At 40.1% G+C, this 19,011-nt stretch overlaps 1 protein-coding gene across 5 annotated transcripts in view; it reads right to left on the minus strand.

Annotated features, from left to right (window-relative positions):
• Positions 1–19,011, minus strand: part of ACSS3 (acyl-CoA synthetase short chain family member 3) — a 99,034-nt gene that overhangs the window by 73,605 nt on the left and 6,418 nt on the right. For 3 of the 5 annotated variants that reach the window (XM_056340879.1, XM_056340880.1, XM_056340883.1), the window contains exons 2-3: positions 15,718–15,862; positions 6,651–6,839 (exon numbers count right to left, since the gene is read on the minus strand). In XM_056340879.1, coding sequence (XP_056196854.1) covers positions 6,651–6,839; positions 15,718–15,862 — 334 coding nt within the window. Of the gene's footprint in view, positions 1–6,650; positions 6,845–15,717; positions 15,863–19,011 lie in introns of all 5 variants that reach the window. The other 2 variants (XM_056340884.1, XM_056340882.1) reach the window with 2 other exon arrangements.

Below are 19,011 nucleotides of genomic sequence, written 5' to 3' on the forward strand. Positions count from 1 at the left end.
CAACCAAGCACCACACAGCCGCTTGCTCATTCCCCCCTCACCCAGAGGGATGGGGAGGAGAATCAGAAAGGAATGTAAAACTCAAGGGTTGAGATAAGAACAATTTAATAAGTAAAGCAAAAGCCGTGCATGCAAACAAAGCAAAACAAGGAATTCATTCACTATTTTCCATGGGCAGGCAGGTGTTCAGTTCAGCCACCTCCAGGACGGCCGGGCTCCATCACCCGTAACAGTTACCCAGGAAGACAAATGCCATAATGCCATATGTCCCCTCCTTCCTTCTTCTTCCCCCAGCTTATATACTCAGCATGATGTCATATGGTATGGAATATCCCTTTGGCTAGTTCGGGCCATCTGCCCTGGCTGTGCCCCCTCCCAGTTTCCCTGTGCCCCTCCAGCCCTCTTGCCGGCAGGGCTCAAGAAACTGAAAAGTCCTTGACTCAGTATAAACATCACCCAGCAGCAAGTGAAACCATCCCTGTGCCATCAACATTGCTGTCACACCAAATCCCAAACACAGCTGGACACCAGCTACTAAGAAGAAAATTAACTCTATCCCAGCTGAAACCAGGACAAAACTATTTTGACTTAGATCCCAAGATACAGTATTTTTATTTCTTGTATTTCAGGAAATAAAATGCAGCACGAAATAAACTATGTGTTAGAACACATTTTAATTGGAGAAGACTGAGTCTTCAATCTCCTTGCTTTTGGAGTTTTAGAAGTATATTTATATTATGCTCCTCAGTTTGATCAAGCTAGTTTACTAATTGTATGCATTAGCATAAATCTCATTAACTAGGCACAAACCGCAATGACACAGTTTAGGCTGCATTAAACTCAGCACAGAAAGCACAGATTAAATTGTTTTCTTGTGCAATAATAAAACATTTCCTGTCCAAATGTGTCATTCAGGGAAGTTTGCTAATTAGTGTGTATTCAAAATAAAGATTTCAGATGAGCTTTAAAATTTCAGCATTTGTCATCTTTCTCTTTTGGGATGCACTGATTTTAATAAAAGATGATACAATACAATGCAGTTAAACTGAAAATTAATCTGGAGGCTACCCTGAAATTAGACTGTAATTAATGTAAGATATTAACACAGTTCTATTCAATTGTTAAGATGAAAGGCTGTTGTCAACAGCAGGTTTACAGTCATTTGTAATTGGTGCCACCTCTGCTTATCAAGTGCTTTGAATGCAGTAAAGAAGCCTGAAATAACCAATACTAGATTGGCTAAGGTGGCGTATTTCCCAAGTGAGGGTTGCTACTTGGAAGCATCATGGATTGCAAAGTTCCATTACTGGCTTCACCTGCTGTTTTCTAGTGTTTTACCTGTCTGCCTACTGAGAGTATTTCCCCTGCATCTCTGCTTCAACAGTGCTTTTATATATCAGTTCCCACTTCTTCATGCAGCCCTACACAGTAAGATTAGATAGGAATATAACTAGTTTGAAGAAAACAGAAAGTTCAAAGGTTTGCTGAAGAAGGAATGCTGGCAATAGTGAGCTGTAGGAAAAAAAAAACCAAACACACAACATAAAAAGGTAGAAATGAGATAAAGCAAGGCCCAACAGAGTGAGTCCAACAATTTTACTCTGTTGTAAACATTCCTCCTACAAATTCTTCTATAGTCTCTAATAGCATACAAGGTAAAGTTTAGAAAAAAACAATAAATACATTTTATTGGGCCAGTTAATAAAGCTGCAAAACAGCCAAACTGAAAACCAGCTAGCTTTGGGGCACAAAACGTCAAGACTGTCACCAAGATGTTTACTGAGGTTTACAGCACTCAGGCCCTCATTACTGAACACACAAAGCTCTTTCACCTTCATGCCCCAGCCATACATCTGATCATAAGCCTATGCTCAAACTTACCCATGCCTTTGTTGTGCCACACTCCTCATTAAAAAAAGTGACACTCATTTTAAAAAAATCCAGTGCTTATGCAGTAATTATATAGCTCCACTGCACCTGCTGGTACTGCACCAGCTTCATTGTTAGATGATCCATGCCAGACTGCCATGCACATTAAGTTCTGTCAGATATTATACTGTGGTGTAAAGAAGGAGACCTGAATCATACCATACAAGTAGTTAAAAATAAAATGCAATGTATTGCCTTCTAATCTAATAAACAGTGCTTCAAGACAAGAAAAGAGACTGGACTGCAAGTACGATAAGGCAATTGTGCATCCTAAGTATCAGCAGCTGAGCTTGCTGCCTAATCACTCCGAAGGTTTGATCATCTAATGATGAGAAGTCAGGGTAACCTATCATAGCTATACCTGTGCACCAGAACGATGTTTTATTCAGAATAAATGAAACAGAATAAATGAAACAAAAAAATAAAGAAAAGAAAAGAAAAGAGAAAATAGAGCTCATTTTTTCAAATAAGTCTTGTTAAAATTTTCAGATATGTCAGCTGTACATAAGTGAGCAATACACTGCTTCCAGCCTCAATAAAAGACAGTAACACTTCTGAGCAACTTGGGTGTCTTGTACATATTGTATTTCAAAGAACTGTTGTCCACTTGCAAATCGTAATACTGCTTTAGTGAAGCATCTTCAAAAAACACATCTGAAAAAACTTACTTCTATTTTATTTTGCAGGGTTTGGATTTAAAATCTAAAAAGTCCTCCGGAATTGCTATACAATTATTGTGATTCAAAAAACATGAGAAAAATTGATTGTTGAAGACATAGCAACTACCTTATTAAATAGGTGTATAAGCATACTGTTCTTAAGTAGCCTTCTCAGTTTTCCTGGTTTACTAAGATAAAGTCCTTAAACAGATGTCATGTTCATTTCTCAAAATATAGTTACTGTCCTTTTCCATCTGCTGGAAAAGCTGTAGGCAATCCAAGAGACTCCTGGAATGCACTGAGGATAACTTCTCAAGCCAGGTAATAGATAGCCCTACCAGAGGGGATGTGATACTGGACCTGTTGGTCACCAATGCAATTATCATTATGATAAAAATAACAAGTTTTTATTATCTAAAATCAATTATAATGATCTCAATCAGTGACATCACGACTGGAGGCAGCCTGGGATGCAGTGACCATGCACTGGGGGAGTTTGCACTCCTGATGGATATGGATCAGGCAGAGTAAAGTCAGGACCCACAATTTCAGGAAAGCAAATTTCCAGCTCTTCAGGGAGTTAGTCAATAGAATGCCCTGGGAAATCACCTGCAGGGGCAAGGGAGCAAAACAGACCTGGTAGTTCTTTAATGACATTTTCTATAAAGCATAAGAGCTCTCAATCCCCAGGTGTAAGAAATCAGGAAAGAAAGGCAAGAGCTCAGCATGGCTGAGTTGAGATCTGCTGGTCAAACTGAAGGACGAGAAGGAAATGCATAGACAGTAGAAGCAGGCACAGGTATCCTGGGAAGAGTATAGGGATGCTGCCCTATCTGGACTTCCGTAAGGCCTCTGACACAGTCCTCTCTCCAAACAGGAGAAATACAGATTTGATGGGTGGATTGTTCAGTGGATGAGGAATTGGTTGGATGGATGGTTACATCCAGAGGGTAGTGGTTAATTGTTCCATGTCCGGATGGAGATCGGTGACAACTGGTGTCCCTCAGGGATCCACAGTGGGACCAGTACAGTTTATTATCTTCATCAGTGACACAGACAGTGGGATTGAGTGCTTACTCAGCAAGTTTGCAGACACCAAGCTGAGTGGTGCAGTTGACAGGCCTGAGGGATAGGATGGTACTCAGAAGGACCTGGGCAAGCTCAAGAAGTGGGCCCATGTGAACTTCATGAGGTTCAACGAAGCCAAGTGAAAGGTCCTGCACCTGGGTCAGGGCAACTCCTGGTATCAATACAGGCTGGTGGATGAAGGGATTGAGAGCAGCCCTGTGGAGAAGGACTTGGGGGTATTGGGTCAATGAAAAGCTGGACAGGAGATAGCAATGTGTGTTCACAGCCCAGAAACCCAACCATATCCTGAGCTGCAGCAAAAAAACCATGGCCAGCAGTTCAAAGGAGGTGATTTTGCGCCTCTACTTCACTCTGGTGTGACCCCACTTGAAGTAGTTCATCCAGCTCTGGAGCCCTCAGCACAGGAAACACAGAAAGACATGGACCTGTTGGAGCAGGTCCAGAGGAGTGCCACAGAAACAATCAAAGGTAAGGAACACCTCTCCTGTGAGGAAAGGCTGAGAGAGTTGGGGCTGTTCATCCTGGAGAAAAGAAGGCTCCGGGGCAACCTTGCTGCAGCCTTTCAGTACTTAAAGAGGGCTTATAAGAAAGATGGGGACAAACTTTTTAGCAGGGCCTGTAGTGATAGGACAAGGGGTAACGGCTTTAAACTAAGAGGGTAGATTTAGACTAGATATAAGGAACAAATTTTTTGTGGTGACACACTGGAACAGGTTGCCCAGAGAGGTGGTAGATGCCCCATCCCTGGAAACATTCAAGGTCAGGTTGGACGGGGCTCTAAGAAACCTGATCTAGTTGAAGATGACACCATTCATTGTTGGGGGCTGGGGGGGGTTTAGACTAGATGAGCTTTAAAGGTGCCTTCCAACCCAGCTATTCTATGACTCTATGAAAGTATCTTGTTTCGATACTGCGAACTCTGCACTCCCAGATTCAGGTGAAAGATGACAAGAAATGCCTGTTCTCCCATTCTGTACCACTGCCATCACAATTCACCACAGATGCCAACACTTGACAAAAGTAGAAACTCCTAGACCTGTTTAAAATTCAAGATAAACTAGTAAAGCATATGTACACTTTCATAGTCACTAGGATGTGCTTGTCATTTCTTTCACTTAGATCTTCCAATAAAATGTGAAGTTTGACCTTTCTTCCACAAGAGACCCTCACAGCCAGCCTTCCAGTGCACATCTTTAATGACTTCTAATTAATCTTACCAACATTAGGTTCTATACTACAGCATCTAAACCAATTCACATAAAAGCCTAACAGAAAGGTTAGGGTGTTTTGACACTGATTCAATTAACTTCTGGGTGCAGCAGAATACCATCTATCACAGCTACTTATATACATAACTTAAAGATCATCTCAGTAGTGTCCAATTCACTTTTCAAAAAGCCTTACTGTGTTACAAAACTGGGGCACGTTTTCAAGTTTAGATTGCGGGTGTGCCTCTCCTCTTCACTTATACTTTCGTTACACGTCAGATGGGCCAAAAATAATCCATAATATTTAGATCTGTCTTTTAAAGAAACAGAAAGGCAACATAAATAAGGATTTAATCAATGGCCTGCAGTAATTCTATAGCTAACCCTTTGAACGCCTTGCTATGTGACCTTGGGTGAATCACTTAAACCTTCTCCATTTTATTTTTAATGATTAATTAATCCTGAAGCAAGGATTATGATTACTGCGCCTTCTCCCTTTGCTCCTCAGAGAAAATCCATTGGGATTAATTAGTTAATATTTGTGAAATAAAGTAAACACACTGGATGATTTGTATTGTACCAACCTTAATTTTAAGAGTTTATAATTTTTTCTTCTACATTACTTTTCCCTAATTCTATGAGTTAAAATTATTTTTTATAGCTTGCTAAAAAAGTGGGACAGTGGGAAGAAAGACAGAGAAAACTATGGAGCTGTTGTTAACTTTCCCCCAGCTTTTTTTTACAATTCTAACAAACCACTTCAGCCATTTCATGATCTTCTTTGTTAAAATATCATGGCGGAGAGGGAGAATCCATTCAACTTTCTACATACAGATATTCATAAAATTCAAGCCTTGGTGATCTGAAAAGCACTTCTGTACACAAAAATCTAAGCAAAAGTTCCACAAATCCTGTGGACTTTACCCTGCGTAATGTTTTGGCTTACACATCTAACCAACATGATTCAGTGTTAGATGGCTATCACAGATGGTCTGAATGATCCACGTGACGAAGCAAGATGACAAAGACTTTTGTCTTGTTCACTGGCAGAAAACAAGAACAGAAACTTCCATACAAACATTGTTACCTCGTTTGAAATTAATGCATAAACAAGCTACTAATACACATATAAGCTACTAAGTAGGTTAATGAAGTACTATTTGCATTTTCATTTACAAAGACTTAAATAATGCTTCATAAGCTCAACTTGTGCTGAACTTGGAAGCCTTTAAAGTGTTCACCTCCATTAATTAAGTTCTCTGCAGAGTCACTTAAAGCAACTGGTTCCCTAGCTGCCTTGATTCATGTAGAAATTAGATTATATAGATTTGTAGCTGAAAAAATGTATTATTTAATTTGTGTAAACATCAAGTAAACCAACAAAGTAATTTAGGATTAGCAGCATTTTCCTCACAAACTTGAGGAAAATGCTGGGTGAAAAGCCAATTTTAAGGTGATGCTTTATAGAAAAAGATTGACAAACGGGAAAAGCAAGAATGCTCTAATCAGACAGCAGCATATTAAACTCATGCTTTTTTGAAAGAGGTCAAAATTTGCATCTCAGTGTCTTCTGCAAAAGTATCAACCTCGGCTCAGACATAGTACTTTGTTCATATTGCCATGTTAGGTATTATAAACAAATTGAGACTGCGTGCCACACAAAGAGAAATGTTGTTATCCTCTGGGGAAAAAAGAAACAAACAGGTTTTTGACATTGATTTATATAAGTAACTAATGAGATGGTTTTGTTCCAAACATGTATTACCTTTGCATGATCAATGCGAACAGAAAGCTCTTTAGATGCAAATCCGCCAAAAATCAGGCTATGGATGGCTCCTATTCTTGCACAAGCCAGCATACAGTACACTGTCTGTGGAATCATGGGCATGTAGATGACCACACGATCTCCTTTCTTCACACCATGTCTGACCATGACATCAGCTAACTTGGAGACCTGTACTGACAAAAGATTCACAACATATTAAAAGTTTCTCCCGATCTGCTGTTGCCTTGTAAAAGCCAACTTTCACACAATCAAAAGATGCAGAACATTAAGGAGACAAGCCAGTATGATATGGAAAGCTGATGAATGATGCAACCCAGATTCCATAAATTTAGGACAATTTCCTTGTTGCAAAAACCACTACAATATGCTTTTATTTTGTAAAATGCGAATAGACTGAGGTTAATTATTTTACACACTAGAGCAAAAAAAAATCATTAGCAATGTTTTGCAGATTTTTAAATGAAACTCTAACCACTCATTTTTTTATCTGCATAAGTGCTTATATTTCTCAATTTTAGCTTTTAAGAATGGATGTAAACAGGGCGTTTCCTAACACAAATTCTGTCCTAACTAGCTATGTTTGAAACATAAATCAGTATGTAGTATTTTCTCTACTACAGTGTTGTAAACTTCTCAGAATCTGAGACAAGAAATCTTACTCCCTAAACCAAATGTAAATACAAATTCAGATAAACACATTTAGATTTAAAAAGTCATTTTTCCTCTCATTTTCACATTTCCATTTTTGTTATGCAGAAGCCTGAAGACTGACTATGCATGGCATAGCAGCAAAGCTCTGGAACTCAAGAAATGCGACAGATCAGCAGCAAAGTCAGCCAGCTGTATCACCATAAGAAAATACTTATTACCTCGACAGTATATAGTATTCTGTCACAAAACTAGTACTGAATGTTTCATTAGTACACCAGGACAGAAAATTTACCACATAATAAGTTCTGTAAGAGCATGGGAGCCTGTGACAAACACCGTGCACTTGCCCCAAGCTGCTTGTTGCAGCATGGAAATGTGACATCTTCTGAAAGAAAAGCAAATTTTTTTGCTGGCAATGGTTCTACATTAGTGGTAAGATTAAAAGTTGAATTCTCTAGGAAGTTCTTGGGATATCTGAAAACATATAAATCTAAGTTCAGAACAAAGGAGTTGCTTTGTCTTACAGGGGCACCTACAGTAGTGAAACTCTTCTTCAAGAGGTTGCCATTCAGTAGAAAATACTACAGTAAACAGAAGATGTCCAAACATTCTAATTTCTTTCACTATCAATATAACATGAATCTACTCATATATGAATTCCTCACATTTTACCTGTACTGCATTATTCCGTGTTTACTAATTATATCACATAGATAAGGTTTCAAGTAAAATTTACTCTCGTGAAAGACACTTTTGTTCAGGTATTATCAGACTGGAGAGAAAGGAAAGGGGAGATAAACTCCTGGGAGCAGCAAGGGGGTGTTGCCTGTCAAACAAAATACCCAGTACCTAAATACTGCTTCTGAAGCAGTAAGAGATGTTTTCAGTGACCCAGCAAATAACAGAAAATGATCTTTATCTTCACTGCTCATGGGACTCTCAAGCACAATGTTGAAAAAAAGGCCAGAGGCAGTGAAGACAATTTTAAAGAGTTATTTTATAGTCATTCTAAGTGTGGATCATAGGCAGTAAGTCGTTAAACACAATGGACAAGTATTATTATTCATTATTATTATTTTATTAGTGATGATAAAAAAGGCAATGTTTTTCTGCTAAAGGAAAAAGGCATCATTTAAAGATCATGATTAGTAATTTTGTAAGAGAAGACTCTCAGTGTCTGTAACAAGCTATATAAATTTGGTACTTGGCTGTAGGAGGGAGATGTAAGGAGATCTGCATGTACTTAAGTAAATTTTATTGAAACCTATCATAGGCAAATATTGCTTAAAGCAGAATATATGTAGCATGTCGCAGACAGGAACCGCATGTCTTACACGCAAACCCAGTAATCACTTGTCTGCATTTAACCTCCCCACCCTAGAGAGTTTAATGTCAGCAAAGACAATAACCCAGTACAACACATGGGTATCTATGATGTTCCTTGTGCCCTTTCCCCTATCCTTCTGACAGCCAGGGAACATTTGGCCTACATAATAAAACACTGTCTCTATCTACAACTATTTGGAAGACTAGAGAACATCAAAAGCAGATTTACATTGCCCTTAAGATTGATGTGGATGGAAACCCTGAAACACCCAAGCAATCACTCTTTCTAAAGGCAGGGGGGCTGGGGGAGAAGAGAGTAGTGACATTTCATTAAACTGTTACAAGCCACAAAACCTTCCACTTTGCTACACTGTGTTGTCATTTACAGTTTACGTTAAGACAGCGCACCTTATCACTCAAGATTTTACAGTTTCTATTTTCCTACCCGCATGCTATTTCTCTGCTTTTTTTCAAGTTTAAGATTGCTCTTTCACTTTAATATATTTGACACTTCAGAAATAAAATCACTTGAGACCAAGTGATGTAATAAGAAACTCAAGTAGGCTTTCAGCTTTGAAGATCTGGGCTTAAATTACACTTCCATCAAATGCAAATCCCCAGCGAGCGTGGCTTTATTTTCACCCAGCCACCAAACAAATACTACATCTGTATTAGCAGTTCAGGTTTGGAGAAGTAATGCAGTTCTGAAGTATATTACCCAGCTGTCCCTAGCAGTTACAAAAAGCAGTTTTGGTCCATGCCAAAAGAATTCTTCTGAGAAGATACTAAACCAGAAAAGCACTCAAAATGCTAAAAAGAGGTATTTCAAACCTTCCTGGCCTGAACAATGACCAGGTCTCACCAATATGGAGTCCTTCAATGCATCTAAACACAAAAGGATTCTTCAAATACCAAGAGCTCCTTAAACATCCTGAAATGCATTTCATGGTGTAAAAAGAACCACGTCACATACGTATTCCTCTACACCAAAGGCAGCAAGTTGCCTTATGCTCTTCAGCTTCTCCACTGTGTTGTTTATCCAAAATTACTAAAGAAAGTACTCCCTATTCTCCCCACTTTCTTGGACTCTTCACTCTTCTATTACTCTTGTTTCACCCTTTCCCTACTGCTGGCAAAAGGTTCTCCAGCAACTGCACCTCCCTGTTGCCAATGTCAAGCCTGCTGCAGAGTGAGAGAGGACTGACAAGCAGTGCTGCATTCATTTCAAGTAGATGAAGACTATGTTCCTGATGAGGTGGGAAGACCATGCTTCAGAGCTGGCACAGTATGTGTACCCCTATTACAAAGATCTAGAACAGATGTTCGGTGAGGGGGTAGAACACTCCACCAAGCCAACATGCTTAACCACAGACATCCAAGGACATCCATGCACTTCGTCTCAGGATCAGCAGTCCTGGGACACATTCTAGGCAAAAGCATGGCAACAGTGCTGCAAACATCTACATGCCTGCAACTCCCAGAGGACACCCACGAGACAACATGTAGGAGCACCCTCCCTCTGCCAAGGCAGGCCATGGGAACTGCAAAATCAGTGGTCCAGATGCCTGCCTGAGTGAGTGTGCGTGCTCCTTTCCTGTACACGTACTGAGTGTGGGACTGTGCTTAGGAGGTTTCAGGTGAAGTTAGGGCACTGGTCCAGAGCTGTGGAAAGGCGACATGAGTGTGTGCTTTGACTGCGAGAGCTGCTGTGCCTCGAGAGATGATTCCTCAGGGGCTGTGAGCTGTGAGGGAAGTTCTGTGGAGCAACAAGCTCCATCAGAGACCACCTGCGCCATCCCAGCTCTGCCGGTGTGCCAGGCATAGTCCTGGCAACTGCAGAAGTCATGTACATGGTGTGCCTCGATAACACAGCCCTCCTAGGCTTCTGCACAAAACCCCAGCCACACTGTCTGTCTCTCCTCAAACGCAGTGTATAAAGGACCTACCTTGTGGTGGTAGTGGTGCTGGTATACTCTTCCACTAATAAGAAAGAAATACAAATCAGGATGATTTCTATTTCTTTCTCATACAGCCAGACAGCTTCTGTGATTGCAGTTAGTTGCGGGAATTTCTCCTTCCTTCTTTCAGATGCCAGGAAGTTCTTTGGGTTGAGAGGAAGCTGGGGATTTTTGGGAAGGGCTATTTTCCTTCCTGGTTTGGGATACTGGCTGTGGACTGTGTGTCTCCAAGGAAGGAATGGGATGTGACGTGGATTCTGTAATACTTACCAGCTTAGCAGGGATTTGATGTTTGATCAGAAGTGATGCCATGGCATTCACTCCACAGAAGAGATGGGTTCCAAACAACTATCTGCCTCAAAGGAGTTTCTGGTACTTGAGAAGGATAGCCCATAGTATTCTGCACAACTCCTACAGCATCTATGTTCCCCTAAAAGGCCATTATTCGGACAACATCCACTGGGAGTGGAGAGAGAAATCAGGCAGAAGACAGACAGATTGGGTGAGCATGGCACTTCCTAAAGGAACCCACAAGTCAAGGAAGCAAAGATTTGTGGGATACCCACGTTCAGATGGCTTTGAAGTGAGCTATGGGACATTCGGTTCAAAGGATGAAACTAAACCTAGTTGAAAGTAAAATTCACAAACCACATATAGTGGAAAAGTCAGGAGCCTCAGCAGTTAATTCAGGATGGCTTTGCTTCACTTAACTGCCCAAGCTGCACCAAATAAGACTTCACCGTAGGCATCACTGACATTGACATGCTGCAGTATAACCATCCTCAGTCAGGGGAGATCAAGTTCCAGGTGCTTCTTCAGACTTTTACAGTGTCATTTGGAAGTATTTTGTGTGGAATGCGAAAAACCCAACACACCACTCTGTAAGCTCCTGATTAGTCTCATCCTTTAAAGAATATTGATATTTTTGAAGAGCTATCCAAGTGACATCGCAGTTAAATCTTTCTAGGACATGCAATGAAGAATGCCATTTGAGATTTAAATAAGATACGGAAAACCAGGAAGAAGTTTCATCAAGACAAAGGATAAAAGTTTGGGTTGTAAGTCTCAGTAGAAGTTTTCTGTCTGTATTATAGTTTTCGTTCTAGATCAGCTCTTAGAAAAAATATCTTGAAAGAAAAGTCACTATTTCTAGATAAGAAGGAACTGGTCATTTTTCAAGGCAGAAGGCAAAGAAAGAAGATGGAGTAAAGCATGAAGAATGGGAAAAACTAACAGAAAGAGAACAATCTGGGCAATTCCCCGGGCATATACATAGAGGAGATACGAGCATATCAAGACAGACAGACACATAAAACCAAACTGACAATGGCTAACACAGCTGTTTTGGAAGAAGATGTTTTTAGGGTGGGTAATTATGGAAAAAAACTTTCTAGAGAAGAAATCACATCCTAGCCCATTGTTGATAACCTGAAACCGTTCTTTGTCACTCATGTTTTTGCAACATTCAATGCTGTCAGAGGTTTGGAGGGATATTGGTTTTACTAATCCCATCATGTTACTGCACTCAGAAATTACTTAGGAGTACTGAATTCAACATGTTAACTGTGCATTGCTATTGAAAAGATTCACAGAAAGAAGTCATAGCGCTTTTATGTTCATGATTCATCAAGCATCAGCAACTGCAAATAATATGACTCTCATATTCCTGAGATTTCTTTTTAGCAGGTGAGGCATTCTAGAGAATACAACCAATGATGTAAACAGAAGGGTTTTTTCACCTACCTAACAACCTTTGCCTTACCTTGAAAATGGCTATATTTTCCAACACAATCAGAAAATTTGTTTTTAAATTAACAGAAGCCATTGGTCCTTATTTCTTGCTGTTATCTTTATATTTCCCTAATACTACACAGCTTCAGAAATATTTCTAACAGAATTTGTCTTTCCCTCATCTTTTCCTGCCATCTCACTACCGGTATTAGAGTCTCCCAAGGCACTGTCAAAACTTTCACTTACATCCCTATTTCACTGGCTTCAGTTCAACACCGTAAGCCTCATTTAAAGGCCTGTAACAGGCATCGGTACAGAAAAAAGACCGATCAGTACATCCTGGAAGACTGTTATGTCTTAAAGTTGCCAAATTCCTTCTCTCTGCATTTTGAAGATTTCATCTGTAAGTACATATAATTAACACACTGAAAATGCAACTGCATGCACTACATACAATCTCACTTTAACTGTAATTCCCAAGACTTTCCAAGTGTGAAGTCAGTGCATTTGTACAGAATATGAACACAAACCGATTTTGCGATTATTTACATCAATGAAGAATTGCTGAAATTACCCTGCAGTCCTCCTATTCCAGCTCTTTAAAAAAAATAATAAATAGTTTCACACAGGATGGGCACTAAATATCCACAAGCTTCCAACATTTCTCTCACTTATTTCTAGTTCAATGGTGCTTAACTTCAAAACTGCAGCATCACTGTAGCTCTTAGATCTCAACAGCAGTGCAGGCAGTTAGGATAGAGATAATTTTAAAACAGGCTCCCTGAGCACTTCTCAAGCTGTCCCATGCTTCCTAAGGGAGCCTTCTTATCTCCAGCCAAGCATCTATTTTTTTTTCATCCTTACCATGAGTTTGATCCAGCCATCATCTTACCATGAACAAATGATCCAACCTGCCACAAAACTCTGCATTTTCCCATCCTGTGATCCACAGTTATCCTATGTAACTTCTGGTGAATCCCTCTAAAAACTCCACCTTTATCACCAAAAGCCAGAAAGAATTCCACCACTTCAAGTGCTGATTTCTTGTAGAGACATTTTGAACATGCAGCCCTTCTGAAAAGACATCTTCATTACACTATCAGCTTACTGGTCAGACAGACTACTAAACATTCGTTGGACGTGGACAGTCCAAACAACAGTTTGAACACAGACACACACCATAAGGCTATTTTAAATCAGGAAAGAAGGCAAAAGGCTTCTTTCCCCACCAGGAGGTTTATCAGCTTTGGACATATGTCTGATGTGCACTCACACTGATCTATAATGAAACATTCAGAGCACTGGAAGTCTATTTCAAAATGACAAGATGCAACACTTTTAGTTTACACTGAGCAGACTAAGAACACAGTGACAAGAAGTGACTGAGTGTTGTAAGCCAAACGACATCACCCACACTCCACAGTGGTTTTGGTAAGCCTTTTCTCAAAGTCTCTCCTAGCACCTACAAGACCTATGACACAAAATACACCAGCCCACAACTCTCCCATTTTCATTAACTTTGTGAATACCTTTGTTATCAGGTGTCCAGTAGTTACCAGGCAAATCAGTTAAGTATATTCCACAAGAGTGGACTAGAAAGCTTGGACAGATAAGTTATTAATCTCAAATCCTGCCTTTCACTTATATTCCCTTTTGATTAAGGAGAAGAGCAAACTGTAGAGAATTCAACCACGGTATTTAGACAGGACTCAGCTACCAGTAAGATTATATGAACTCCTGAAGTGAGTTCCGCTACATACCCCCAGAAAACTTAAACCAATTCTTCCACTCAGTTTAGTAATACTGATGTAAGAGGAAATGTGGAAGAAAGGATGTGTATGTCAACTAGCAAAATATTCTCATTCTGGATTAATCTGTCATATCCTAAAACATTTAATATGCTTCTAGAGAATACAGACACAAACTTAGGAGACTTAATACCAACATGAAGCTCAAAAAGCAAAACAAAGGCTACTTTTCAAGTGCTTTTCAGACAAAATTTCTAGAGTTCACGTAAGACAATTTACATTAAAATGTTGCATTATTATGTATCTATGTATAAACTGATTTCATATCTACATATATGTATATATTTGTGATACAAAAAATTGTATATAAAATTATAATTTCATATTTTATATATAGAATATGTAAAAAAAAAATAAACCAGATAAGGAGCTATACCCTTTCAAAGTCTTCTAATTCCTTAGAACTCTGAAGCTAGTTGTTCTAGCTCCACTTTACTGTGCAGTAACTTCCAAGTTCTTTTCTGGACTTAGTAAATCAACAGAAAACTGATGAGGAGTAAATGTTTTCTGTATTTTCCTTAAAAGGCAGAATGCAGTACAGGTTTATCATTTTTTGTAGCTGTATGACTTCTCTTTTTCTTGCAACAGTAGAATAATGCTCAAACTGAATTACTGGTTTGGGGGGGGGGGGGGGTATTTTTTTTTTTTTTAATACAATTTCACATTACCCCAGGCATTACGTGCTTATCTGAAGCAGACTATGTTCCATTCACTGCAGTCATCTTGCACACAGAAACACATTAAGGAAAAATATGAGTCTGACTCCAACATTTCTTTATAAACACTGTTAAATGCAACTGCTACATATAACTGGAAGAAAAAAGTCAGCTAAAGAGAGAACCAATGTGAGGGCAAACCACCAGCTGAGAGCCATGAGAGCAAAGAAACGTGAATGGAGCAGACTTCAAACAGCCATGGTGGCAACAACCCACGGTCAGGCACTGACTAAATCTCAATGTGCTACTGCAGAAATGGATATTCATGACCCCAGCTGGGGGTAAGCTACCTCAGCTGACGGGCAAGTCAAAATCCACAGACTGTCCAGACAGAAAACCAGTGCAGGGCCACCAGCTCCACCACTACAGCCTACAATGGAGCAGGTGACACAGCTTTTTTTAGAGCTCCTCCCTGTTAAATTTCACTTGGTTTTACACTCGGTTATGTGCAGCAATAGCCAAGGTACACATCTTCATTTTTACATAACTGTATTTTTGTTCATCACAGCAATGGTCAAGTGACTTGACTAATAAATTGCTTTACCATTTAAGTAAGAAATAAGAAATGGGTGGAGGGATGCATGTGTGTCTGTAAGAAATCCAACAGAGAAAAGTTTAAAATTTAACCAACAAGGAAAAAAATTATTAAACTGCAGAAGAAAAAGATCAACTAGAAAAAGAACAAAACCTCTTAGATGCGGTATAATTGGGTGCAGCTACTAAAGCTTACAAATCAATATATGAGCGCAACAAAAGGAATAAGCTAGCAAGGTAGACCATCTCTATCTCTGTAGTATCTACCTGCTGTGCAATATTTACTGCCCATTTTCAGTAACAAGGTTATTCTCAAACATACCTGTTCAAGAAGTTCCTTATATGTTATTTTTTCTTTGGTATTTGTTACAGGACTGTCATAAATAATGGCAGTTTGGTCTCCTCGTCCATTCTCAACATGTCGATCTACAGCATTGTAACAGATATTCAGCTCTCCACCTACAAACCTAAAAAAGAAGTTGGAAGAATGTAACAACCAGCCTTCCAAACCAAAAGACTATTTTTTTGCATTTTTTGTTTTGGGGTTTTTTTATGGAATGAGAACATTCAATTAAAATATAGCTCATAAAACTTTATACTCAGTTCAGGAAGTGATTTTTTATTCTATAACTTCACAATTTGCTCAGAAAGCTATATGCCTATCAGTGAAAATTGTACATTACTGTACCTTAATTGACTTAACTAATAATCTACTTAACTTAGTCTTGATTTAACTTATTCATAGAATCACAGAATCATTTAGATTGGAAAAGACCTTTGAGATCATGAAGCCCAAGCGTTAACCTAACACTGCCAAGTCCATCACTAAACCATGTGCCTAAGTGCCACATCAACGCATTTTTTAAAACACCTCCAGGGATGGCAATTCCACCATGTCCCTGGGCAGCCTGTTCCAACGCTTGACAACCCTTTCAGTGAAGAAATTTTTCCTAATATCCAATCTAAACCTCCCCAGGTGCAACTTGAGGCCATTTCCTCTCATCTTGCCATCACTTATTGCTTGGGAAAAAGAGACTGACACCCACCTCACTACAACCTCCTTTCAGATAGTTGTAGAGAGCAATAAGGTCTTTCTCAGCCTTTTTGCCAGATTAAATAACCTCAGTTCCCTCAGCTGCTCCTCACAGGACTATGTACTCCAGACCCTTCACCAGCTTCTCTGCCCTTCTCTGGACACGCTCCAGCACCTCAGTATCTTTCTTGAAGTGAGGGTCCAAAACAGAACACAGTATTTGAGGTGCAGCCTCACCAGTGCCGAGTACAGGGGGGCAATCACTTCCCAAGTCCTGCTGGCCACACTGTTTCTGATACAAGCCAGGATGCTGTTGGCCGCCTTGGCCACCTGGGCACACTGCTGGCTCACGTTCACCCGGCTGTCAGCCAGCACCCCCAGGTCCTTTTCCTCCAGGCAGCTTTCCAGCCACTCTGCCCCAAGCATGTAGCACTGTGGGGGTCTGTTGTTACCCAAGAGCAGGACCCAGCACTTCACCTCATTGAACCTCATACAACTGGCCTTGGCTCATTGGCCCTTGGCCTGTCCAGATCTCTCTGCAGAGCCTGCCTGCCCTCAAGCAGATCAACACTCCCGCCCAACTTGATGTCATCTGCAAACTTACTGAAGGTGCACTCAATCACCTCATCCAGATCACTGATAAAAGTATTAAACAGAACTGGCCCCAGTACTGAGCCCTGGGGAACACCACTTGTGACTGGCCACCAGCTGGATGTAACTCCATTACTGCCACTCTTTGTGCTCCACCGTCCAGCCAGCTTTTAACCCAGCGTAGAATACACCCCTCCAAGCTATGAGCAGCCAGTTTCTCCAGGAGAATGCTGTGGGAGACAGTGTGAAAGGCTTGATTAAGGTCCAGGTAGACAACATCCACAGCCTTTTCCTTATCCAGTAGGCCAGTCATCTTGTTGTAGGAGGAGATCTAGTTAGTCAGGCAGGACCTGCCTGCCATGAACCCAGGCTGGCTGGGCTTGATCCCCTAGTTGTCCTGCACATGCTATGTGATGGTGCTCAGGATGATCTGCACCATAACCTTCCCTGGCACTGAAGTCAGGCCAACAGGCCTGTAGTTGCCTGGATCCTCCTTCCTGCCCTTCTTGTAGATGGGTGTCACATCGGCTGACCTCCAGTCTTCTGGGATCTCTCCAGTTAGCCAGGCCTGTTGATAAATGATGGAGAGCATCTTGGTGAGCTCCTCCACCAGCTCTCTCAGTACCCTCAGGTGGATTCCATAGACTTGTGCATGTCTAAATGGAACAGCACGTCACAAAACGCTTCCTCCCGGACTGTGGGGACTTCATTCTGCTCCTCCTCATTCCTGTCTTCCTGCTCAGGGGGCTGAGTATCCAGAGGGAACCTGGTCTTGCTATTAAAGACTGAGGCAAAGAAAGCACTAAGCACCTCAGCTTTTTATTCATCCTTTGTGGCAATGCTCCCCACCGCATCTACTAAAAGATGCAGATTATCCTTGGCCCTCCTTTTGTTTTTAATGTATTTTTAAAAACCTTTTTTGTTATCTTTTATGGCAGTGACCAGCCTGAGTTCTAGTTGGGCTTTCGCCTCTCTAATCTTTGCCCTGCATAACCTCACAACATCCTTATAGTTCTCCAGAGCTGCCTGCCCCTTCTTCCAAAGGGGATTAACTCTCCTTTTTTTCCCTGAGTTCCAGCCAAAGCTCTCTGTTCAGCCAGGCATTTTTTGCTAGCCATACTTTGCATCAGTCATTCTGATTTTTATTGCTAAGGTTTCACAGGAAAAGCACACATTCACGTAAAATAATTTGACATTATGAAAATGTTATTACACTACTTTTCATAGGCATGCACACATATCCTTTTTAAGAACAGGTTCAGGACTCAAAATATTCTTATTCATCTCTTCACAATAACAGTTAAGCATACAAGCATCTGTATCTAAATGAAAATGACCCCAACAGTTATATAATCTTGTAAATTTGTCTGGCATTCATAATGCATTTGACATTACTGTGCTTTACACTAGTGATTCAAAATCTCCCGTAAAGCCATGTGAGTCATAGCCTCTTCAACAGTCAGACATTTACAGAAAATTCTCATCTTCTAATTAAAGAAAAACACTTCACAAACTCAGGTTTCATTTGTATTGTCATTTTAAAGAGAAAAAGAAAATACAAGTGCAGCATAATCCTCCATCAAGAAAACACAGAAGGCACCAGACACAAAGATAACTCCACTAACTGAAAGATGACACAGAATCTAAAAATTAAAAGTTCAGGCTGAATAATGCTTTTTGTGGTTTTTTTTTCCTATCTGCACATATCTCTCTACAGCAAAAACAAGAACACCACACAAAAAAAACAGCTGAGAGTTTCCAGAAAGTTCTACGGGAATGCTCTACTTGTTATAAAGTAACTAGAAATAAAGATGACCTAAAGTAACCCACTACTAGTTAAAAAAGTATTTCCTTCTTCACCTTTCCTGTCTAGTAAAGAACTAATATAGTATTATTATATATGTTATTCATATATTCATATGCACAGATGCCATGGGATAGTCTTTATTGTCAAAAAATGGCAATTACTAAATCAAAACCAGTTAGGACACT

Source organism: Falco biarmicus, chromosome 5 (assembly GCF_023638135.1).
Source record: "Falco biarmicus isolate bFalBia1 chromosome 5, bFalBia1.pri, whole genome shotgun sequence".
In the NCBI taxonomy this organism is placed as follows: Eukaryota; Metazoa; Chordata; class Aves; order Falconiformes; family Falconidae; genus Falco; species Falco biarmicus.